Source organism: Rhinopithecus roxellana, chromosome 13, assembly GCF_007565055.1.
Source record: "Rhinopithecus roxellana isolate Shanxi Qingling chromosome 13, ASM756505v1, whole genome shotgun sequence".
Taxonomy (NCBI): Eukaryota; Metazoa; Chordata; class Mammalia; order Primates; family Cercopithecidae; genus Rhinopithecus; species Rhinopithecus roxellana.
The window spans coordinates 82,814,405-82,839,310 of NC_044561.1; the positions used below are offsets into that span (position 1 = coordinate 82,814,405).

General features: G+C 42.0%; 1 protein-coding gene across 5 annotated transcripts in view; it reads left to right on the forward strand.

Moving 5' to 3' along the window:
- RALGAPA2 (Ral GTPase activating protein catalytic alpha subunit 2) overlaps positions 1-24,906 on the forward strand; it is a 329,915-nt gene that overhangs the window by 285,627 nt on the left and 19,382 nt on the right. For 4 of the 5 annotated variants that reach the window (XR_004052562.1, XM_030914151.1, XM_010369111.2 and 1 more), the window contains one exon: positions 21,473-21,594. Coding sequence is in view for 4 of the 5 variants with exons in the window: in XM_030914151.1 (XP_030770011.1) it covers positions 21,473-21,594 (122 nt within the window). In the remaining variant the exon portion in view is untranslated. Of the gene's footprint in view, positions 1-21,472; positions 21,595-24,485; positions 24,810-24,906 lie in introns of those variants that run through there. The other variant, XM_030914150.1, reaches the window with a different exon arrangement.

The following is a 24,906-nucleotide window of genomic DNA, read 5'->3' on the forward strand; positions in this document are numbered from 1 at the left end:
GAAATGACCCAGTGGATTGTCACTAAATTTGCGTAGTCATTCTTAAAATGTAGGCTTTTTAGAATGGGGAGAATTCACTTAGGAGATGCATGGTGCTCACCAGCAAGCCAGATGTGCACTTCTAGACAGCTGGAGCGGCGGCTCTGCCCATGCACCAAGTGCCGCTGGGCCTTCAGATCAAGCAGTCACTTTCACATGGACAACTTGAGGATGGACAATTGCAGAACTGGAGTATTTAATGATAATGATGATTCTCCCTGGTAGAAAGAGGAAGTGGACTAGTTTTTTAAAATATTCAGAAATGAGGCTATTTTGGAGAGATTAGAATTTGGTTTTTTTTGTTTTTTTTTTTGTTTGTTTGTTTTTTTCAAAATAAATCATTCTAAATAAATAAGTAATTTTTTGTTTTCCCATGTATGTATAGCATGGTAGAATGTATTTTCCAGTGTTTCCCAATGTTGAAATAGTCTGCCATTTAGTCTCTCTCAAAGAATCATTAACTTTACATTCAGATTTTCTAAGGAAATGCTGTGGCTCTTGTTTTTAATTTTCTCCCACTCAGGGGGATTAGGTGGCATTACCAAGTGATTTAAAAATCCAGGTAGGTGCCTTTAATTTGTCCTGAAAAAATCCAAAAGCTCATTAAGCGACTTGCTGAAATGAATATATACAGTGCTCACCTTTGAAAAGGTTAGCATTGTCACAAAGTCCAGGGAGCCTCTGCTTGGTAATTCTCCACCCTGCCCTTAGCTGTTTAACCCATGGCAATCACCTGGTTTGTGACACCAGGCAGCTCATTATAATCAGCAAAGCAGAGCCCTGGCAGCCCTCCACTACAGGCACAATGAAACAGTCACAGTCTTGGATCCATCTCTGTAGAAAATGTACCTAGGTGTTTTATTCCATAGTGGTCGGGTCATCAAGGAAAAATAAACATAGCTTCCTCTTATGAATTCTGACAGTGAAGATGATCACGAGCCCTGGAACAACAGCAGTTCCTATTTCACAGTCCTTAATGTTTCTTGCGCCAACTGCTTCTTTAAAAAAATACATGACTGGCCGGGCGCGGTGGCTCAAGCCTGTAATCCCAGCACTTTGGGAGGCCGAGACGGGCGGATCACGAGGTCAGGAGATCGAGACCATCCTGGCTAACACGGTGAAACCCCGTCTCTACTAAAAATACAAAAAAAAACTAGCCGGGCGAAGTGGCGGGCGCCTGTAGTCCCAGCTACTCGGGAGGCTGAGGCAGGAGAATGGCGTAAGCTCGGGAGGCGGAGCTTGCAGTGAGCTGAGATCTGGCCACTGCACTCCAGTCCGGGCGACAGAGCGAGACTCCGCCTCAAAAAAAAAAAAAAAAAAAAAAAAAAAAAAAAAAAAAAAAAAAAAATACATGACTTTAATGACCAAAATAGAATGTATTATTAGTTACAAGTTAAGGGATGTATAACCCATTTCTCTCTCCCATTAAGTCTGTGCAAGTAATATTAGTGGATATTTCTCATTGAAGAGATCCCCTACTTCAACTTTGCATAGAGGAAAAACCTGGGACACAGGCCTATTGTAGAAATTATTGCTGCATGGAGAGGTGCACACATTCTGTAGAAGTGACATTTGGAATTGTCAGATAATAATTGCATATATTTGTGGGGTACAGTGTGGTGATGTGATACATGTGTACATTGCAGGTTGATTAGATCAGGCTAACTAGTATAACTATTACTTCGCATACTTAACATTTCTTTGTGGTGAGAACACTTAAAATCTACTCCCTTTGCAATTTTGAAATCTATAATACATTATTATCTATAGTCACCATGCTTAAATTTTTTTGCATATTTCCATCCTCCCATCTCAAGGATAATTTTAATTTATTGCCAGTTTGCAAATTGTATCACAGATTTTAAAATTATGTAAAGCATGGTGCATGTTTAAGTTTTAGTTTTCTCTTGCATTTTCCTTAAACCTGTCTGGTCTTTGAAATGTCCTCTACCTGCCTGAGATCCTCTCCCTCTGCCTAGAGCCACTTTCCAAGGCTGTGTCCAGGGCTTTCTATGCAGTGGCACCATTCCTTCTCCCCTCCAGCCTCATACCTGGCTGCCAGACTCACCACCATGCATTCTCAGCCTACTGTCTACCCTCAGGAGCCTCCTCGCTTCCCTAACACTGGTGTCAGTCTAGGCTCTGGCCTCTCCCCAGTCCTCCATCTTAAGGAGCCCTGTGTTCCCCAGTTTTCTGGACATGGCTTCTTGGGAAATGCCCCATAATGTTTTCCTCCTGCCTCCCCCATCACTCCCGTTCTGATGTCGATTCCACTCAGTCTCAGAGCTACGCTTCAGGGGGACTCGCTCCACAAAGCCCCCCAACCACACCAAAAGAGTATAGCCGTTTCCTTCTCATGATACCTTGCACATTTGTTCACACCACCAAGAAGCCCTGGGGAGAGTGTCCAAAAGTCATTCCTCTCACATCAGTAGTATGCTGGGAGAAGGTAGGGACCATGAGTTACGTCTTTATGTCCTCCATGAACTCACAAAATAATTACTTCTGATTGAAAATACATAGAGGCATTTAAAAAGTTGTCTCGCTCATATACTGTCCTTAACCTTTGGGGTCTACGTAGAGTACATACTGAGACCGGGTGATCCCGGTGATGTACATATGTGATGTTTGATGAAAACAGATCTCGTGTCTGCTATCAACATACAGACACAGGGAACTCTGAAAGATAAAGGCAGTAGAGAAATACAAAGGAAATTTCTCAAGTGACATTTTTAATATTCACTGGAGATAAGTGAAAACAATTGAAACATCAGTCTACAAAGTAAATCACCAGTATACTTGATCAGAATCAGAACCTGCTGTAGGTAGAGGCAATTTTCCATCATGTAAAATGACTACTGTCCTTATCACTGGTCCCTGTGTTTCTGTTTTTAATTGAGCAAAACACTTCTTATGAAATATTCCCCCACCTGTTGGCGGAAGCATTCAGGCCATGGGACAAGGAGGTGATGTGGCCCTTTCCTGTAAAGGGAAAGATCTTGCTGCCCCAGGCCTCCACAGGGCCCAAAACTTTGAACCAGATGCCTGGCCACAGTAGTCAGTAATTGAGGCCTGCCCTTGTGTCCCTACTCTGGAATGCCACGGCTCTACACTCCACGTTGGTCTTTTGCCAGCTGTTCCCTGTTAGGTTCCACTGACTGGGTGCCACTAGGTTCAGCAGCTGCTGCTTTGATCCTGAACAGGCACACCTGTGGCATCATTCCCCTCACTGCACCATAGTCCCACAGATCAATCCTGAACCCCTTCTTTCACAGATGAGGGGATGCGGGTTCTGCAGGGCAAACTAGTTGCCTAAGGCCACAGGGCCAGGACTCAGAGGAGTCTGCATCACAGGGCTTTAACTTAAACACATAGACTATCAGGCCTGAATATCTACTTTCTTTTTTGTTCAGAGTCATTGCACCGGTGCTTCTACCCCCTTCAGGATTTTTGAATGACACCAAGTGGCACATAATTAAAAATAAGGATTTATCAGAAATGTTTCACCCTTAGAAGATAGCAATGAAAGAATGGCAGTTCATTCCTGTTCCCTCTCAGTGTTTTGATTGTGGTGCGAAAGGCCCTTACAGTGAGACGCTCTATTGTTCTCCAGTGTTGAAGCATGTCACAACTTCAGAAGCCATATCTGGCACCAAATTCATTCTCTCTTTGAAAATGTCCATTCAAAATAGTTAAGAAAACTTTAGAATTTTGTACTGATTGTCTTCAAAATATCACTAGAAATAATCGCAGAAAGATAATTTTTGTATAAATGAGCTCATTTAAATTTTTCAAATCTTGCCGCATGAAGGATCGAATTAATGTAGTTTATTCCTCTAAATTATAGCTTCTTATGACAATTGTACAGATAATAATTTAGCTAGAAAGTCACCATTTATTCCAGATTAGCTGTAAAAATGGCCAGTTTTGTGCTACTTTTGGTTCTGGGGAGAGAAAGAAGAATCTAATGTATCTATCCTTATTCTTCCTGTTAGCACCAAACAACAATGTGGATTAATTTAGCACGGAACATTGCAAACATCTTAAATAAGTTTGAAAGATTAAACTGAGACAGCGTAAGGGAGTAGAAAGAGGCCAGCATGTGTTAACCGATCGGCCTGGGTTTGAGTTTCAGCCCTGCTCATTGCTAGCTGAGTGGTCTCAGAGCATCACTTTTGTTGCCTGTTTCTGCTTTATCATATGTGGTTTGAGTTTTGCAGGAGGACCCAGTGGGCTCACAGCTACAAAGAACTTCATGCGTGGCCGCCCATTGCAGCAACATTGGGTAGCTTGTTTTTATTTCATAAAGATTGTCTCTTTTATTCTAAGTGAGATATTGCCTCAACAGAACTCAGGCTAATTATAGTGTAATCTCACTAGGATGGGTTTTAGAATCCTCCAATATACTGTAATACTCAGTACAACATTTGAGTATTATAGGATCAAAGATTTAGAAGAGGATTGAGATGCAAGGAAGTACTTTCCTTACATCTGAGGAGAGAATAATGGACATATAGGAGGCACTTAGTAAATGTCAGATGGAAGGGTTGGTGAGTAGATGGGTGAATAGGTGGGTGAGTGGGTGGGTGGGTGGATGGATGGATGGATGGATGGATGGATGGATGGATGAGTGGGTGGGTGAATAGATGGGTGGCAGGCACAATAATGGGAAGAAATGAGGGATTGAGAGAAGATGAACCTGGGCTGTTTGATGTGGATGGGCCACCACATTTGGGATCATACGCAGCCTCCTGGCCTTGGGAGCAGCGATACAGTTTTGCCTCACATATGAATTGTGAGGATCATCTCCATTGCTCTTCAAATAAAATACAGAATGGCTCAAAGGACATTTTCCTCATCTGGATCATGTCTCATGCCATTAATATAAAACTGCTGATTTAATGGAGCTGCTTTTGATCTATCAAGAAAAGACATACCGAATTCAATTTGGCTATTTTTTTCTAAGAGTAAGTGTCTTAATTTGGAAGAGAATGATTTGATTATAATTTTAAGTAATATTGCAGTTAGATTTTTAGTCACGAAGATGATATCAAGTGACTCTATGAGGCTTAAGTGTGGAAAGTCCCAGAGAATTGTGTGGGTTGGGAATTTTATCTTTAACAGCATAGGGGACTGTTTCTGTTGTTTGTATATTGTATGAGTTTAATCAGAATAGATGTTACAAGGAATTTTGCATATAAAATATAAAAGTAGACAGTTTTCATTGAAGAATAAAGTAGAATTATCCCAGAATATAAAGACATAAAAAGTTAAGATAAACACCCATCATTTTTTTCTGAAATTTTCTTTTTAAAACATGTTATTTTGAGAGAATTTCTAATTCTGATCTCCTGACTGCAGCAGACTTTTTACCTGAATTCCTTCTGCCTTACTCTTAAAAGTTGAAAAGATTTGGGTACTCAGAGGTACCTGCTGAAATGCAGTAGAAATGTTGAATCTGTTGTTCAAATGTCCGACTCAGGAAGGACCAAATATCTGCTCTGCACTTGATAATACATGTTCTCCAGCCACAAAAGAAAACACTCCTTACAAAAAAAAAAAAAATTCTTTTTTTCCCTTACACAATCCATCCTGGGCCAGATACAGTCATAGCTCAATAGAAAATTGCTTTCCTGTTACTGGCAACCTGTGTGGTCACTGGTATGACACTGCCCCATGTCGACTTGCAAGCTGAGGGGCCACTGCAGCAGGCGCATGGTAACAGTGCCCAGGAGCACTGGAGGACTTGAAGGACACACATAGCGCCCAGTCCTGTCCACCCCCACCCGAAATGGGGTGCCAGGACCAGGGGCGGGAAGACAGCAGCCCCTGGGCTAGCCGGTTGCAGAGAGTTCTAATGAAGGGATGAGTGACAGGGAAAGAGACATCTGCATAAATAAGTGCAGGATACAGGGCTGATGTGCTATGCTGCAGAAGCCCCCACCCCACAAACAGAATGGCACACAGATGGGATTTAGTGAAACTGTCACTCCCACCCCTGCTCTAACCCACAGGGAATTCTCTCACTGGCTTGTTAGATCCAAAAATACTTGAAATGCAAGTATTGAGGTTTAATTTGCAGGAGAAGACAGTAAGTTTTCTTTCTCCTGAAGTTGTTGGATAATAGAGTCCCAGCTGGAGAGAGTGGAAGAAGGGCTACAATTTACTCCTTCAGCTTTCTATAAAATCACCAGTGAGTAGATGGAACTCGGCCTTCTGCTAGCTGTGGTCTCACTAGTCTTTTCTCTTGTTGGGAGAATTCTGATCATAAGAGGCAGGGCCGTGACTGAGAGCCAGGCTCTCAAGTCAGGCTGCTGGTAGCATCTGAGAGAGGTGGAACAGAACACTTTTCCTCTCTGCTCTTCAATTTCCTCCTCTGCAAAAAGATTAGGATAGTACAAACCACAGGAGGAAGTTGTGAGGATTAAATGAGATAGAGCCTATAAAACTTCAACCCATTAAAAGCACTTGGTCATTTTCATCAGTATCATTATTTAAATGTAACCTTTGGTTGATGCAGCAGCCACAGAGATGCCTGGCCGGAGGCTCACTTATGCTCAGGATATAGTCTGATTCACATGCTGCAGACACCACACCTGAAGGGCTGTCAGAACAGGGACTTTTCCCTTTGGGGTGCATTCATAAAAGGGCATCCTGTATGCTGTGTGTTGCTGACAGTCTCTGAGAATATGTCAGTGACTATGCCTGAACTTCACACTGAGCCCTATTGCTTCTTAAGCCTTCCTCTAATATCATTACAGTGTTTCTCTTCCTCACCCCTAGGCAGAAGCATCACAGGACTATATGACACCTTATGGGGTTCTCAGCCCAGTGCCCTTCAGCCGGAGACTCGTTAGCAAACAGGTGGCTTCACTACCCCACTCAAACACCTAGACCTTCAAGACTCATTATTTTCAGCAGAGCTATATGTGTATATTTTTTTATTTACACAGCCTAGAATCAGATTAGCAGAAGGTTTAGAACAGTACAATTGAGCCTGTTATGCAACCAGAGTAAGTCATTCCAGCAGCCCCTGGGAATTTTCATGACCAATCTTGACAGCAAACATAAAAATTTCAAACCACACTATATAAGTCACTTATATATACTTCCTGATCATCTTTTTTTTTTTTTTTTTTAACCTAACACCGAACGAAATGCTAGAACAGATGTAAAAGGAGTAAAAGAGGTCCTTTTGCCCTCTGGCTGCTCAAAACTACTTTCCATAATGTCAGTGAGACCCGTATTCTCCACGCTCATCTGGTCATTTTGGTTTGCACAGGACCAGTGTCTGTTGAGGGGCCCAGCCATGCCTACAGATGGAGCAGCTCTTCAGAGTGCTGCAGATATAGACGTGCTCCAGGGCCATTTGTTGTGATGGGTCAACCCTTGTGTCCACTTAGTGTAAGCTTCTTCCTAAGTGAGCCGGTTGCATCACATACTATAACTAATAGCCAGAAATCAGTTGCTTTTAATATTAACTGGCCAACATACTTTTGCTGCTTCTGGTCATGGAGGAGCTTTGTGTTATTAGAATTCCCCCAAATTTCCAGTTAGGTTTCAATAATTGTGGCTTTCTTTTTTTTTTTTTTTTTTTTTTTTTTTTTTTTTTTTTTCTCTGATGGGTCTGTGGGGTGTATTGAGTTTCAAGTGTGGGTCAGCAGTAATATTTATCACTCAGGTGTGCTATGCAACCCAGCATACCACTCAAGCAGTCTGAATAGGCCAGAAAGGCCACTTGGCAACCTTCACATCAGCTTCTTTCCTCATTTTGTAAGTCACTTTGATTTGGTAAACCCCTAACTTTTCTTGGAGTGTCCTTGACATCTGATAACTTGGTATCAGATGAATATCTTCCTGGAAAACTGAGATGCCTTTAAGCTATTAAAATTATTTCATAGAAGCATAGAAATACTGTTTTCTGCTTCCAGAGGTAGTGATATTTATGATTTTAAAATGTACAGAAAAAAAACAAACATAGCTAAAATTTTGTAAATACCATGAAAAGGAATGATTTCCCCAAAATTGCTTTCAGAAATGAAAAATGAAGAAAATCTGTACACAACTTGGTGCAAATACTTTGGACCACAAAATTTGGTTGTGTCATGCCTGAGCCTAGTCTGATTTCATGTGGGCCTAAGAGATTGTTTATAGGTAACAATTAAGAATGTCTCGAAGGAATGCATAACCAGAGTATCTGCTGCAGATGTTTTCTTAAACTTGTCAGTTTCATTTACTTGTTATCTATCATATATCATATATCATCATGATCCTATTTAATTTGTAGAATCATCCTAGATATAAACTATTCTGTAGGCCAAATGAAAGTGACTTTTGCCTTCAAAATAGAGTGGTTGAAGAGTAAGCATTGGATAATTCACTTCAAATTGTGTTGCACTAAATAATACCTGTAACGTATTTTATTGAATAATTTTTTTCTCTTAGAGTCAGTGATGACAGAACCAGAGTTTACAATTCATGTGTATTGCTCTTTAATTGTCTACTCTTTTTATACTCTGCTACAAACAGGATTTAAGACATTTAGAGACGGTTCTGCATTTCTAATTATTTTCCATTTTGTTGTCACTTCATGGATATTACATGCCCCGAAAATGTCAGCAACGGTCCTTTCTATATTAAGGTTGGGAGTACATTTTTTAGCTTCTAACAAATGATGTCTTTAGGATGAGTGAAAATCTGTGAAAGAGAAACACAGTTCAAGTGACATTGACTCCCTTCCTCCCAGAAATCAAGGTATTGGCGTCAGCATGGCAGAACTCAGGGCTTCTATTGTTCATATTGATTCGTCACTTTTTCAGCCGTTTTCATCATGGAAGTAGCCTGTTGAATCTTTTCTCACTCAATTTGACAGCACTTTCTCTAGACTTGAAATAGGCTGAATGACTAATTTTCTTGTCACTTACATTTTTACTGATGTGAGACTTTGAGCGACAGTGTCACAGGGCATTTTCTCACTTGGTGATTTACAGAAGGTGAGGCGCACTGGGAGAACTGGAGAAGATGGAAATGGAAAATGCTATAATTAAGGATGTGCTCCTTCACAAATCAATCCCCTGGGAAGAACTGATTTGAACATTTCTAATAACAGTATAGTCCAAATCCATTGCATGTGTGGAGCGCCTCAGATTCTAGGAGGGAGACCTTCAGCTCCCTACGCCGGAAGGACATGGGAATATGAGAACAGACCATCTCCAAAAGTCTGTAATTTAATAGCCTGAAGAAAATCTTTTTCTCATTTCCATTTGCTCTTATCATTTCCTCAGAATTATTCTTAAACTTGGTTATATGGTATTTTCTTCTTTTTGAGCAGTAGTGGACTGTTTCTCTCCAGGAGTGTATCATTAGGGTTTGAAACTTAATCTAATATCTTATACCTCCATGTGTTTAATTTCCTTTTCCAAAACATCCATTTTATTTGGTTACATGGTTGAGTAAAGTCATCCTCTTTACCCGTTACCAGGCTGTGACATTTACTTTCAGTGATTCATTTATTTGCAGCCTTAAACAGTCCTAGAATTTAAATTTGCATTATATTGAAAGAGAAATAAAATCTTGTGAAAATGTTGTATGGCTTTAGGATGTAACTGGCATCTGTTCCTGTCTTGCTCATTATGGAATTTTATCCATTTGTTTAGTTATTAAATGTGACCTGAGCCCACCTGTGGAGCATGTGCCTTTGAGGCAGGTACCAGGGAAGTGCATGGGAGCTGAGGCTCTGCAGGAACCCTGCTGCTTCTCCGTCCAGATGCTTCTCCCTGGGATCTGGGAAATGGCTGTCTCCCCCTTCCTCCATATCCCTTGACTGCTCTTTCACTTCTGCCTACCCTCTGGTGGGGTGGGGGTGGTTCCGTAGCATTGCATTCTCCCCTTTTCTCCTTCAAGATCATCTCCAAACCCATGACTCAGCTCTTCAGCTCTGGCCCAGGCCTCTCTGCTGAGTCCCAGTCAGCACTTCCCTGAAGTTCTCTCCCAGAAATCCTTTGGGCTCCTCAGACTCCTCCACTCAAACCTGCCTTCCTCCTCAGGTCCCTTTCTGTCCCACCCTCCTGGTCACTTACACCTTGATCCCAGGGTTTTGTCCAGAATCCATCTCCATCTCTTACCGTTGGTGAGCACCCCAAGTCCAACTGGGTCTGCCCCACATTGTGCCGCTTCCTCCCCTGCATTGTCTCCCTGCCCTGTTATCTCTCAGGCACAGATCAGGTCCTGCCGTTCATCTATTTTAAAACCTTTGGAGATTCCCAGTTGCCACAGGCTGGTGTTGCTTCTTCCTTTCTGTAACCAGCCCATTGCAGTCTGACCAAGACCTACTCCTCATTCCCGTGAATCGCTCCACCCACCAGCTTCCTAGAACTCACTGCCCACTTGTCTTTCCATAAAAGCTGTGAATGCTGTGAAGGACAAAACTATGTCTTTTTCATCCTCCAGCTGCTAGAACAGTCCTGGCACATGGTCTGCTGCTCTTACTGTGTCTTCCATGATTAAATGATTCAGCCACTGTCTGCCTGGAGGGCTTTTGCTCTGCCAGGCCATCCTGCCATTTGTTCTCTCATGTGGTCAGTGAAGATCTTTTCATTAGCAGGCCTTCCTCACAATACATAGTGTGCACTGTGTACCACTAGGCATTTTGGGGGGCATTTTTTTGAGACAGGGTCTCATTCTGTCGCCCAGACTTCAGTGCAATGGCATAATCAGAACTCACTGCAGCCTCAACTTCCCAGGCTCAAGTGATCCTCTCACCTCAGCCTCCAGACCAGCTGGAACCACAGGCATGTGCCATCACTCCCAGCTAATTTTTTGGTTTTTTGTAGAGACAGGGTCTCACTATGTTGCCCAGGCTAGTCTCAAACTCCTGGTCCCAAGTGATTTTCCCACCTTAGTCTCCCAAAGTGCTGGGGATTACAGGGGTGAGCCACTGCACCCTGCCTGGGGGCATTTATTTTATTGAGATATAATTCACATATCATAGCGTTCACCCTTTTAAAATGTATAATACAGTGGGTTTTTGTATATTCACTGAGTTTTTCAACCATTGCCACTTCCAATTCCACAACATTTTTATCACCCCAAAAAGAAACTGAATACCCATTAACTGTCATGCCACATACTCCCCTCCCTCCGGCCCCAAGCAGCCACTGATTTCCTTTCTGTCTATATTAATTGGCTTATTCTGGACATTTATATAAATGAAGTCCCACCATATATGGACTTTGGCATCTGACTCCTTTCACTTAGCAGAGTGTTTGCAAAGTCCATCCATGTGACAGCCGATATCAATACTTCATTCCTTTTTATGGCTGAATAGTATTTTATTGTATGATATATTACATTTTGTTTATCCATTCATCAGTTTGCAGGCAAGGGGGTTGTTTCTAGTTTTTGCTGTAAATAATAGTGCTCCTATGAACATTTGTTGGCAAGTTTTTGTGTGAACATGTATTTTCAGTTCTTTTGGGTACTGAACTTCTAGGAGTAGAATTGCTGGATCATCTGTTAACTTTTTGAGGAACTGCCAAACTGTTTTCCACAGTGGCTGCACTTTATTTATTTATTTATTTATTTATTTATTTTTGAGACAGTTTTGCTCTTGTTGCCCAGGCTGGAGTGCAATGGCGCAATCTTGGCTCACCGCAACCTCCGCCTCCCGGGTTCAAGCAATTCTCCTGCCTCAGCCTCCTGAGTAGCTGGGATTACAGGCATGCGCCATCACGCCCAGCTAATTTTATATTTTTAATAGAGACAGGGTTTCTCCATGTTACTCAGGCTGATCTCGAACTCCTGACCTCAGGTCATCCACCCGCCTTCGCCTCCCAAAGTGCTTGGATTACAGGCATGAGCCACTGTGCCCGGCCTGTGACCGCACTTTATATTCCTACCAGCAAGGTATGAGGATTCCAATTTCTCCACATCGTCTCCTCGTCCTCACTGGTTATTGTTGTTGCTTGTCCTTTTGATTATAGTCATCCTAGTAGACATGAGGTCGTATCTTATTATGGTTTTCGTTTCCATTTCCCTAATGACTAGTGGTGTTGAGCATCTTTTCATGTGTTTACTGGCCATTTGCATATCTTCTTTAGATAAATGTCTGTGCACATCCTTTTTCATTTTAAAACACAGTTGTCTTTAGTGTTGATCTGTGAGAGTTCTTTATATATTTGAGATACAAGATCCTTATCACTTAAATGATTTGCAGATGTTTTCTCCTATTCTGTATGTTGCCTCTTCACTTTCTTTGGCCACTGTTCAAAACATTGCTCAAAAACGAAAATGGGTCATTTTCTTGTGCATCCTCTATTCCAAAAGCGGCCAGTAGTGGGGAGCAGCAGAAGAAATCAGCTAATTAATTTCCTACTTTTGTAAAATATTCTTAGCCATTCCTTCTCTGAGCTCAGACTCTGCCACAGTAGGGTCATTTTTTTTACTAGGTTTAAAATGTATCCATGTTTTACACCTTTGAAACAGGGTAAGTTGTCGTTAAGTCATCTCATTTTTGTAAGTTTCTGTGAGCCCAATATCTGTCCTGTGGGAGGGTCATGCCTGCCTCCTTGTGTGTAGCGCCTCATTCTCTGCCTCAGCAGAGAACCTGCTTCTGCTCCATTTCCTCTTCCCTCCACGCCAGGGTATGTGTGTCACCCAACACTGCCCTCTCTCTGCCACGCCATAGTCCTTCATGGTTATGCTCAAGGCCATTCTCAAAAGTTCTGGTCATTTCAAGCCTGCAAGTAACATTCTTACCTCTTCCACATGCCCAAAAGATGTATGTCATCCACTTCTGAAAAATGCAAAGAATAAGTAAGGTATTGAAATATTTGGACAGGTGCATTGATTGAATGTATAAGATGCCAGTCAGCCTTGACCTCTTCCAAACTAGAGGACACTCAGGACCCTCCTTAGTGGTGCAGTTCCCCTAAGGGCAATATAGCAACGTAAGTGACATCATGTTGCTTCCTTGCCTCAAGCCATTCGGGCCTCCTGTGCCCAGGCCCAGCCTGTCTTTCAACTGTGCCTCCTGCCACCCTCTTACCCCATGGCCCCAGTCTCCTTTCTCCTCCTGAAGCATCCGAAATTCCTTCCCGCTCATGGCATTCTTTGTGCCTGAACTGCTCTTACACTCATTACCCCACTTCATCCCTGCTTGGTTAGCTGCTTCCCTCCCATCAGAGACTTCGTTGAGCTTATCTCCCTCTTTCCTTCCTGGTACTGATGTAATGACAGTTTGCCTTATTCCCTGGACTTGTCCTTTAACTAGTGTTCCGTCTGCCTCCCTGCTAGAATTCAGGCTTGCTGGGGGCAGGAGTGACATCTGTCTTGTTCCCTAATTACATGCCCATTACCTAGCACGGGGGGGGCACTCAATACATATCTCTTGAATGGATGAGCGCTTGAATGAAGGTGGATTTGCTTTTTGAAAATAGCACAGCCACTTGAGATCCAGTTCTCTGAGCAGACTAGGATAATGTATAGAAATCCATGCTTAAGCCCGTGAATATATGTAGTATTCTGACCATTCTCAGATTCAGCTGGTTTTGTCATTCTTAATGCATAATAATTCTAACAATAGTAATTTTGTAGAAATGCATTTTTATTTTTTGAAGCATTATCTCCCTCCCCACAGGTGGCATTCATATCCCTGTTTGATTTGAGCTTTTTGAATCCCTTCTGTCAGAGTTCCCAACAACTTTCTGAAAATTTTGAGCTCTGACATTCTGGTCTACTCCTGGAATGAAATCCCTAAAAATAGTACTGTCTCTTTTCTGCTTTCTCTGTGTCTGAGTCAAATGGACTTCTTTGCAATCATCGTCAACTCTAACACCCAAACACATACCTTTTATATTAGCCTTCGACTTGAAGCTCATTCTATCCTTCTGATGGGTGAGAAAAGATTCATTTGATTAGTGCTTTTTCATTCTGTCCAAATTGCCCATTTTTATTATGAAATATTTATACAGACTAGAAGACGTGTCATTTACATACGTTCTAAGGAACACCAAAACGTGTTCCAGTACTGACACCCACTTGCACCAGCCAATATATTTGAGACCCTCCCAGGTACCACCCCTCCACACCCCAGAGGTAATCCCAGGTTATTATTTCCTTGCTCTTCATCATTTTCCTACATATGTGTATAGCCCTAAGCAATATGTTTCACTTAACCTGTTTTTAAAATATATATAGGCCGGTTAAGGTGGCTTAGGCCTGTAATCCCAGCACTTTGGGAGGCTCCAGGTGGAAGGATCACTTGAAGCCAGGAATTCAAGACCAGCCTGGGCAACATAGTGAGACCCCATTGCTACAAAATATTTTAAAACTTATCCAGACGTGATGATGTATGTCTGTAGGCCCAGCTACTTGGGAGGCTGAGGTGGGAAGATTGCTTGAGTCCAGGACTTCAAGGTTGCAGTGAGCTATGATGGCTCCACTGCACTCCATACTAGGTGACACAGTGAGACCCTGTCTACAAATAAATAAATAAATAAATAAATAATAAAATGTGTAGCAGTAGAATTGCACTCATGTGTCCTTCAGTGACTGGCTTTTTTGGTTGAGCATTGTTTTCAATTTTATCCTTATTAATATACATGCCTATAGTTCATTTATTTTCACTGCTATATAATATCCCATTGTGTGACTGCATTTATTCATGAATGTTAAAAATAGTTTCCTTTTTCTTTTTTGCTGTTGTCTATAATATGTTATAAAAGTTCTGAACCAAGCACATATGTACCAGAGCTCACATACTGAGGAGCGGAATTGCCAGTCCACAAGCACGTGCATCTTTTCTTCCCTGGATAAGGTCAGATTGCTCTCCCAAGAAGCCAGGCCAGTTACCTCCCAGCAGCAGGTTCTTTGGGCTCCTGTGCCCCATGTGCTGTCTGACATTTGGCATTATTACATCTTCTGTGTTTGGCCACTCTGGGATATGTAAGATGGTATTTTGTTGTGATTCTCATAATCCCTGATCATTAATGATATTGAGCAACTTAATTGCCAGTCATGGTTTATCTCTTGGTTGCCCATCTTTCTAGTAGGTTATTTGACTTTTTCTTAAGGAGTTGCTAGGCGTTCTTATATTCTGGCACCTACCCCTTGCCAGCTCTCAGTTGCAGATGCTTCCTCCCACGTTGTGCCTGGTAGTTCTGCCTTCTTTACAGTATTGTGGTAAACAGGAGTTCTTACTTTGAATGTGATCAGATGTACCAGTCTTCTCCCTGTGGTTCCTGTTTTGCTTTCTTAAGAGATCTATCCATACCCCAAGGTCATAAAGAGTTTGCCCCATATATTATTCTAAAAGTTTTTATCATGCAGTTTTTAAAATCTATGTAGAATTTTACTTCAAACTGAACTCTCTAACCTCTCCTTACAAGTTGCTATTGCCTATAATATATCTAGCTGTCTCATAGCTTTAAACAATTGACATGAATTTCAGGCGTTCATTTATCCACACAGTAAATATTATGTGGGGTGCTTTTAAGCTAGGTTGTATGAGTGACATAAAAGAATAAATTTCTGTTAACATAAATTTGATGAACCTGACTCATATGGTGTCCTCAAGGAATTTATTGAAGTAAACGATAGTCCCAAAAAACCTATATCTGTGTCCCAGTTCCTGGAACCTGTGAATGTTAACTATTTGATTCAAGGCTGTGTGCTGATATAAGTAAGTTAAGGATCTTGAAATGAGGAGATCATCCTGGGTTATCCAGGAGAGCAGTAAATCCAGTGAGGAGTGTCCTTTTAAGAGAGACACATAGAATAGGAAAAGGCCATGTAGCCATGGAGGCAAAGAGTGGAGTCAGTGCAGCCCCACGAACGCAGACAGCCACCTGGAACTGGAAGAAGCATGAACAAAATCTCTCTGTCATGAACAAAATGAACAAAATCTCTCTCTCTGACAGCCTCTGCTGTCATCTTGATTTTGGACCTGTGGTCTCCCAAAACTGGTGAGAGAATAAATTTCTGTTGTTTTAAACCACCCAGTTTGTGGTCATTTCCAGCAGCCACAGAAAACTAACATAAGGAGGCTTAAGATGGTCATACGTGGTAGCTATTTAGCCAGAAGTTTTCAACCTTTTCCACACCCTAGTGTACTCAAGGGATGGGACAGTGGCAGCAGAACTCGGGAGCACTAGAACTTTTGAGAGGGATACATGGATGGCTGAAGCGTCCCAGATGGTTCTGAAACATGACATTCCCTCTTCTGCAGGTCACTGCTATGGGAGTTAGAGTCTGCAGAGTCATGAGAATGGCTAGCTCCGGGCTTGCTTGTGCCAGTGATAAGAGGCTGCATGAGTTCAGAAAGGAAACTGGAGTGGGTATGCAAATTGTTATAGCACACACACACCGATGTCAGGAAGCTGCCTGTGTCCGGGGTCAGTTTGCCAGTGTGAGCATCATGTCCGCTCTTGGGAAATTTAGAGAAGGTTCAGGCAAGAAGGGTTTCAAGGGTTGAAAAAACATAGCCTGCAACATAGCCTCTTCCAAACATTTCTCTTTATTTCTTTGATAAAAGAAGCTTGAAAGTGCTAAACAACAGTCAACAAACACATAGCCTGAATAAGTAAAAAGAAATTAAAATGGAATAATTGTTGTTTTGTTGTATTTTATAAAGACAGCATGGTCTGGGTATAGATGCAGCTTACACATATGCACTCAGGTTTACATTATGGGTTGATTATTATAGCTCATGTATATTTAAGTCAGTTGATTTGTCTCATTTGGAGTTTAGTTCCCAACCTCACACAAGATCTTGAACTTAACACTATGTATTCTAGAATTCAAGATACTAGATGAAAGCAGTAAAGGTTAGAGGACCTGGGCTCTAGCCTTAATTCCATTACTACGTCACTGTGATTCAAGAAAATTACTTGAACTCTCGGAGCTCTCATTACCTGAGCAGTAAAACGGAGACCATAGGACTTCCCCGCTCATGAGGGTGTAGCCTGAAGGGGGTTTGCTTGCCATGGAGCCTGACATGGAACTCTCCTCTGGCTTACCTACTACATTCTTTCTGCAACAAAACCCTAGGCCCACATGGTAGAGGCAGGGAGCGGTCAATCCAGATTTATCATGCTTTTCTTTTTGTGCTGGAACCCGGGTAGATGCTTCATATATAGGATTCTGTTTAATCTTCCCAACCATTTACACGTAAGACAACTGAGGCTGGGAATTGGAGCAGCTTGCCTTTGCTGTCTCACGTGTAAAATGGGGACATCAACACCTGGCAGGGAAAAGAGCAACTGGGATTCAAACCCTGCCTTCCTTCCACCAAAATACAAGCTCCTTCCTGACTGTCATGCTGCTGCTGTCATTTCTAAAAATTAAAACAAACAATGAGAATAAAGTTGGGGGACAGGTTCAGATTCTCAGACTCTTACGGCTCTGCAGATTCAGCAGGGTGTGTCTTGAGAGTCTCAAGAAGTTCTCTTGGAAATTTTTGATAAAATGTAACCAGTAATGGCATATAACCTCTTTAGTAAAGTAGGGGAATAATATTAATTTTTTTTATTTTTTATTCTAGAGACAGAATCTTGCTATGTTGCCCAGGCTGGACTCAAACTCTTGGGCTCAAGTGATCCTCCCACCTCAGCCCGTGAGTCACTGGAGCTACACGCCTGTCTCTTAATCAAAGTTCTTGATGAAAATTCGTATGTGAAAATATGAGCAGAATGAGTGGCTAAAGAAACTGAGAAATATCCAGAAGCCAAGATGGGTTTCTGGTCAGTAATTTGAATGTTCCCTGAATTGAGTAATCCAGGGGAAAACTGCTCTTTAAAAAAGTACTTTGTTGTGTGTGACTTTTAATGAGATAATAATTCAGAACAGAATTAAAAGTTACACATTTGTTAGTAGACTTTTTAAGAGAACAAAAGGGCCATGGCTCGTATTGAAACAGGGATCGGATTTGTGACCCGGTGCCTCTTTCCATGAAAGGTCTTTGACCGTCCAAGGATGGACATTATTTCAGCATTCACTTCACATTTTAACATGTCTTACATGTGAAAAGCTTACAAGCATTTTGATGTCTAAATTATAAATGCCCTTAGTTATAGAAAGCAACCAGCATTGAAGCCCTAAGGATATTAGGTAAGAAAATGTCAGATGATACTGCTCCAAATTCCCCTTGCTAGTAGTTCTACTAATTAATACAGTTAAGATCCCAGTGCTGTGTTTTTTATGGCTACTAAAGGAAATGATTGTTGGCACCCACAAGCTCCTTGGCTGTTTCTAAATGCCGCCAGAGCTAAGGGGATATTTGTTTACTCTTTGTCAGGGTGTTTACATGCCCTGGCTTGGGCCATGAGCGAAAATGTATTTGATGATCTCCTGGTCTCACCCCAGTCCCTAATGGATGTTTGTCTAAATGACAGCACCCAGTTTAGCACTGTTAACACTCCAGTTAGTGGGCGGGAGAGTGTGGGCTGTGTGTGACAGTCGGGGGCATGGATGGCAGGGTCAGGAACCTTCTCTGAAGGAAACACTTCCTCCTCCAGGATCCAGTTCTGGAAACACCTTTGTGTTTTCTCTGTCTCCTACTGCCTTAATTTAGGAGTCAGACTATAAATATTCATTGAATCAGAGAATCTCACGACTTCATTATTACTCCTCTAAATACAGTGCTGGGGCCTTGCGCGGTGGCTCAAGCCTGTAATCCCAGCACTTTGGGAGGCCGAGACAGGTGGATCGCGAGGCCAGGAGATCAAGACCAACCTAGCTAACACGGCGAAACCCCGTCTCTACTAAAAAATACAAAAAACTAGCCGGGCGAGTTGGCGGGCGCCTGTAGTCCCAGCTACTTGGGAGGCTGAGGCAGGAGAATGGCGTAAACCCGGGAGGCGGAGCTTGCAGTGAGCTGAGATCCGGCCACTGCACTCCAGCCTGGGCGACAGAGCGAGACTCCGTCTCAAAAAAAAAAAAAAAAATACAGTGCTGGACTTTCTCTAAGGAGCCCAGATCTCTCAGCCTTGACAAGGACAAGCTTACAACAATTGGATAGTGCCATCCAGGGTAGGGACAGTGGGCTGCCATCTGGGGTCAGTTCATATTGTATTATGCAAAACGTCCCTTTGTAGGTTTGATCATGAGCTTGATTCACATAACCAGCCACTTTCCAGATACGTGGCTTCCATAGAGTAGTTAGCAAAATGCACACGCATTTCCTTTTTGTTCACCATTGTCCCAAGCACTGTATGTGGATGTGTTGGACGCAGTGGGGCCTTTCAGGAAACAGCAGGACGATGCTAGGCAAAGCATGACAGGTCTTTAGAGGGACATGCCTGCTCTAACCCAGGCCCACAAGCAGACGACGGACTGAAAGGGGGAGCCATGAATTGAGCGTTGACAGCGGGCCACAGCGGTCCGAAGGCTCAGGTGGTTGTCAGCCATAAGTTTAGCTCAGCTCTTTGAGTAATTTGTCACGCCTCGCTCAGCCCCTGCTGGGCCAGCACGTGCCAGCTTAGTGTCAGAGTGCCTGTTCGCCAGACGGCCACTCAGGCCTAACGTCCTGCTGTTCCCTGGACCAGCGGCTTGCTGGGGCCATGCACGGAGGGCCGAGCCATGGCGACAGCCAAGTGCTGTGCAGAATGAGTGTGTTCATAATGAGACGTGAATGGCATTAGTGGGTCCCTCTAGAATTGGGCCTGAGCAGGCGCCTCTCGCTGAGGAAGTTTGGCAGCCTGTTCATTAAGGCGAGTCACCAGGAGTTCAGCCCACAGTCGAGAAGCCAGTTCAGGCTCATGCTGCCCAGGCCTTGGGCGGTTGTGCCCATCTATATAAAAGATCATAAATCATTAGAGGGGCCACTTTGGAAATCTTCAAACTTATTTTCCTCGCTTGAGGTTGCATAGAGCAAGCTTATGGAGAAATTCTGGCAGCATGCTGTCCAGTAGTGCTTTCCACGGTGACAGGCATGTCCTATATCTCTGCAATCCAGTATAGAACCCCTAGCCACATGTGGCTATTGAGTGCTTAAAATATATCTAGGTGGGGTGGGGGGCGGGGGGGGCAAAGCAACTGAATTGTAGCTTTTTATTTTAATTAATTCAGATTTAAAATGAGATAGCCACATGTGGCTCGTGGCTACTGTATGGGATAGCACAGCCCTAGAATGCCTCTGGTCTCCTCATGGTATGAAAATTATCCGCTGAATATAACTGAAGGAGTAGGGAGAGGAAGAGCCTGCATTTAGAGATCGGTGTGCACCCTTTGCCATAGAAAGTAGAAAAGTATTTGGCCGTTTAAAAACACATGCTCTCTTGAAAGCTGATTGAAAGGGCATAATTGTCACCAACTTGTATTTTTAAAGAGGCCATTTTGAAAAGATAGTTTGGAAATGTAGTGAGAAATGCTAGAGTTACTTTTCTTCTTCTGGAGCTGCAAATAATAAACTGATGGTGATCCACATTCCCTGTGTTCCTGGAGAATTAGCATGATTTTCAGAACGACTGAAACATGTCTTTTAGCTTTTGCATTGATAATGAGGAAGGGGAAAATGAGACGTCATGCGGACTTCCCCAAGTGTTAATTCATAACGTCGTATGTGCAGTGCCTCCATCCATTGTCGGATTGTTCTGACGTTATCCTGTTACTGGAAGTGCATGATTCACCTTCTGAGGAAACAGAAGCCACACACAAAAGGGGAAGATTTGCTTTTTGCCCTGTGAAAGCCTGCCACACGCAGGGGTCCTATTAAGACAGCTGGAAAGTTGCTTCCGTGTGTTACGCTTGTAAGTTTTATTGGTGACTGGTTTTTGATTACACATTTGAATGCTGTGTGTTCCAGACTGCAGTTTTAATTAAAAGGCAGTAGTCTTTTTTTTTTTTAATTGCACTGTACACTCTTGGTAGATTCTCTCACATAGTAGTTCTTATTTTCCAATGTTCACAGCTTGTCTTGGTTAGAGGCTCTGATGCCCCCTCAGAGTATATCTTCCTAGCCTTCTCTCTTCCCAGTAACTTGCATCTTCTTATTTTTAAGAAGCGTCTGCACTGTTGCATTACCAAGTTGCTTGAAGTATCAACTCATGTCAATAGGCTAAGAATGTTTTATCCACTGAAATAGGACGTAAAAGATCTACCATTGTCAGTGGAAAGAGATGCTGTTGCAATCAGTGTCTCCTGTTTTTTGTTTAAATCAGCCCTAATGATCTTATGATGTTATTCTGTAACTGTTGCCTTACATGTTTTTTTAGTATTACTAGTATTGAATGCAATTAAAGTCTAAGAGAAACTTAGGTCTGAAAACCAGAATTTTGGTATGAATTATGACTAATATTTAATTTTCTGCAAGATAGTAAAGAACCTGCAGGATACTTTTTTACACAGAAAAAAATGCACAACAGTATTAAAAGTGAATTCTGTCACTGCTCTGCATGCCACTTTGCACACGCACTTTTTCCTTAACCGGTTACCGCAGCTATGAAGAGCGAGCTCTGTATCTTGAAGCAATAATTCAGAACCACCGCGAAGTCATGACATTCGAGGATTTCACAGCCCAAGTCTTTTCTCCCTCTCCCAGCTACTCCCTCAGCGGAACGGGTGAGTGTCTACATTATTCTTCTCTCACGCGCTTAAGACGCATTCGAGCAGCAGATGTACACCTGTTTTTCACAGATAAATGCTTGCAAATTTAAGAAGAGCATTCTCCCTCTGAATCAACTAATGAATATCAAAAGGAATGATGACATTCATTTTAATTTGTTTTGTATTCGAGCTGTTCACTCAGTTCCTTTCTTCAGCTATCCTGTTAACCTTCAAATCTAGCAAGGTTAATGAACTTTTTCTCAGTAATGTGCTCCGGTTCATTCCGAAGTGTGGGTTTCTTGCTGAGCTGGGAATATGTTGTTTAAAAGCGATGCCCGAATCAGTGCTTACTTATCAAAAAAGAGTTCCTCACAGTGGAAGCCGTTGCTACTAATGCTAAATGGGGATTATGCTGCCGAGATACGAGGGTCAGGGATTAATGCAGGAGACATGGAAGGACAGTGTCCCGGGGTCCATCATTACAGCAATGCAGTGTGCGTGTGTCTCTCTGGAGTGGTCTGTGTCATGTGGACAAGCCGCCCACCGGAGCAGCACCTGGTGTGGAACCCGTTTAGAAACTAGCTTACAATAATTTTCATTTATTAGGGCCAGTGGAAAATTGTGAAAGTTTCCATAGATTTCCTTGTTTTTAGGTTTTTATTCTTTTTATATTTCCAGCTTGGGGGGAAAAATACATGTACCGCCACTTGAACAGATTATATGATTACTGTGTGTTTCTTTCAAATAATAGAATTATTACTTGTAAATTTCTGCATATAATTACAGATTAATTGCCTTTCAGAGAGTAAATGGGATATTTAGCCAATGCATGTTGAAATTCTCAGTGAGGAGCTTCCTTCTTCCACTGCTTTAGATGCAACTGTTAGAGTGCTTAATAGATTTCTAACCTGTGTCAATTGTCTCTGAACACTGCCTTACTTCTCCTATTCTGATTCGTTAACAAATATCTTATACACAAAGTGAAAAAAAATTAAATCCAGTGAAATAAATCACTTACAAATAAAATCAGCCATGCATCATTGTTTAACATCGCTGGCCTCAATCCTCGCCTCTCCGAGCTTTGTTGGGAGATAAGAGGGAGAGGCACGCACTTGCACAGGGAGCCAGGAGCAGCAGGCAGAAGGCTTGGGAGATAAGCAGGCTGGCAGAGGTGCAGGAGCAGCGCGATTTGCATAATCACGCCTCTGCTTCCTGGTGAGGCGTCAAGGAACACTGGGATGGCCTCTATTGATCTTTGTTGAACTGGAATACTAAGCAACATGAGAAAAGCTTATAACTTAAAGCTTTGATTAATGTTTCTTACATTAAAAAAGTGGAACAGCTGTGAATTGAATTCTTTTATACACTCTGCCAACATTCTATCTAAGACAAAAAAAAAAATCGTTTCAAGGGAAATGACGATTTCATACTCAGTCTGGCTAGAGATTTTAAATTGTTTCTAATTTTTCAGTGCAAGAACATGAGGGATCTGTAGCAAAGCTAATTTTAAAAAGATCTCGTTCAGCCTTTTCCCACCCTCATGAGATGATTCCCCTCTTCGTGAGGACTTGATTTTTCAGTGCAGGTTGTTTTTTGTTTCTTGTTTTTTTGTTTGTTTGTTTCTTTTAACTCTTGAGAAAGCTTTTTATTTCTTAAAATCAAACATGTAAATAATAACTCGATGTTTTCATTCCTTAACTGTTACATTCTTAAGATTATTAAGATATTATCAAAATGGATAATGATGGACCTTGTTTTCTATGTATATTTTAGCCTCTGTATAAACTAATTTGATCTTTTCCAAACATTCATGATTATTTAAACCAATTGAAATGGGGGAGATTCTAGGAGCAATTCAAGTTTTTAAGAACTCTACTTGGAGAGGATTGTCAATGGGCTTCTTCAAGAATGTCATATTTTTGAAAATTGCTTACCAGAATAAAGATTCTGACAGCATGTGATGGTGGGCATTGGAACTTTTCTAAAAGGAACGTGAAACCAAACATGGAATATCAAGACAAATGCTACTCCCTCCACTTTTCAAATGATTAACATCAGTATTACATTTCATAGTGTTCATGGTTTAAGGTATTCAGTGTTGAGTGGGAAAATTTTGTATACGTCTATCATTCCTATCCTTAAGTGTGATTTTTAAGTCTAGGCATAATGTTCTATTTTAATTCTTTGCATATCTCCTCATAACACTGAGTAGGGAGGAAGTAGATATAATCTTGATTTGAACTGAAATGTGGGGCAGTACAATGAGGACGGAGCATTTCAGCACCATAGACAAGCACGTTTTCAGAAGCATCTTCTCATTTACATACTGGCTTCGCTTTTGAAGAATCCCTGTCCACTATCTGTTACTACTTCTACAGATGAAAACATTTGTCATTTGTTTACACTGTTATGTTCTTGGGACAAGTGCGATCAAACCCAGATGAGCCAGCCAGCTTAAACTAAGAAATTGAGGTGAAGTCTGTTCTTCCAAGCAATAAGCCAACTGGAAAAATTGACCCTGAGCAGCTTAAGCTCCCACAGTGCACTTAGGACCCAATCAGACCATCTCTGGCCCTCAGTGTCATCAAAGCAGGGCCTTGGGCTTGGGCTCACATGCATATGCACAATCTGAGGAATTAGTGGCTCCTAGGTTTTCTTGGTATCCTCACCACAAGGGGCTTTATTATTAAGGAAGAGGGAGCGTCACCTGAACACTGCATTCATTCCACACTGTATTGGTAGCAGCAAGCCAGAAAGCAGCATGCAGCCCCCACTTCTAGAGGGAAAGCCCCAATATCAGCCTTTAAGTCTGAAGTGAAAGTGAGAGGTGTGCTCAGTGGGAGAGGCCTGTGCCTGAAGGTTCCATGGTTGGAAAATGCCCTCTGCCTCTGACTTCCCCCATCCAGGTGCTGTTACCCATCCGCCCAACAAGCCCTGTGGGGACGGGGTTGGCCAGGTGAACAGGCTTCCGTTCAGGATGTGCTGTCAACCACACATGGTGATGTAGCTGCTAATATATGAGTGCTTAGCTTTTTTCAAAGAGCTTTCAAAACAAAACCTATTTTCCTAATCAGAAAATATTTTTAAAGACCATCATATCTACCTTGGATCTATTCCATCCATTACTTGTATTGATAACACCTGACATGTAAAGATATATCAACTGCTTTTTTACCCAGCACTGTAGTTTACCTTCCTTTTTTGACCAACAATAAATATAAATAATCTAAAAGGTAGCTAGTGTCAAAATATTGGTTACAGTTAACATATATATGTTTTATGTATAAATACATTTATATACACATGTACATTTCTCTCTCTCACACA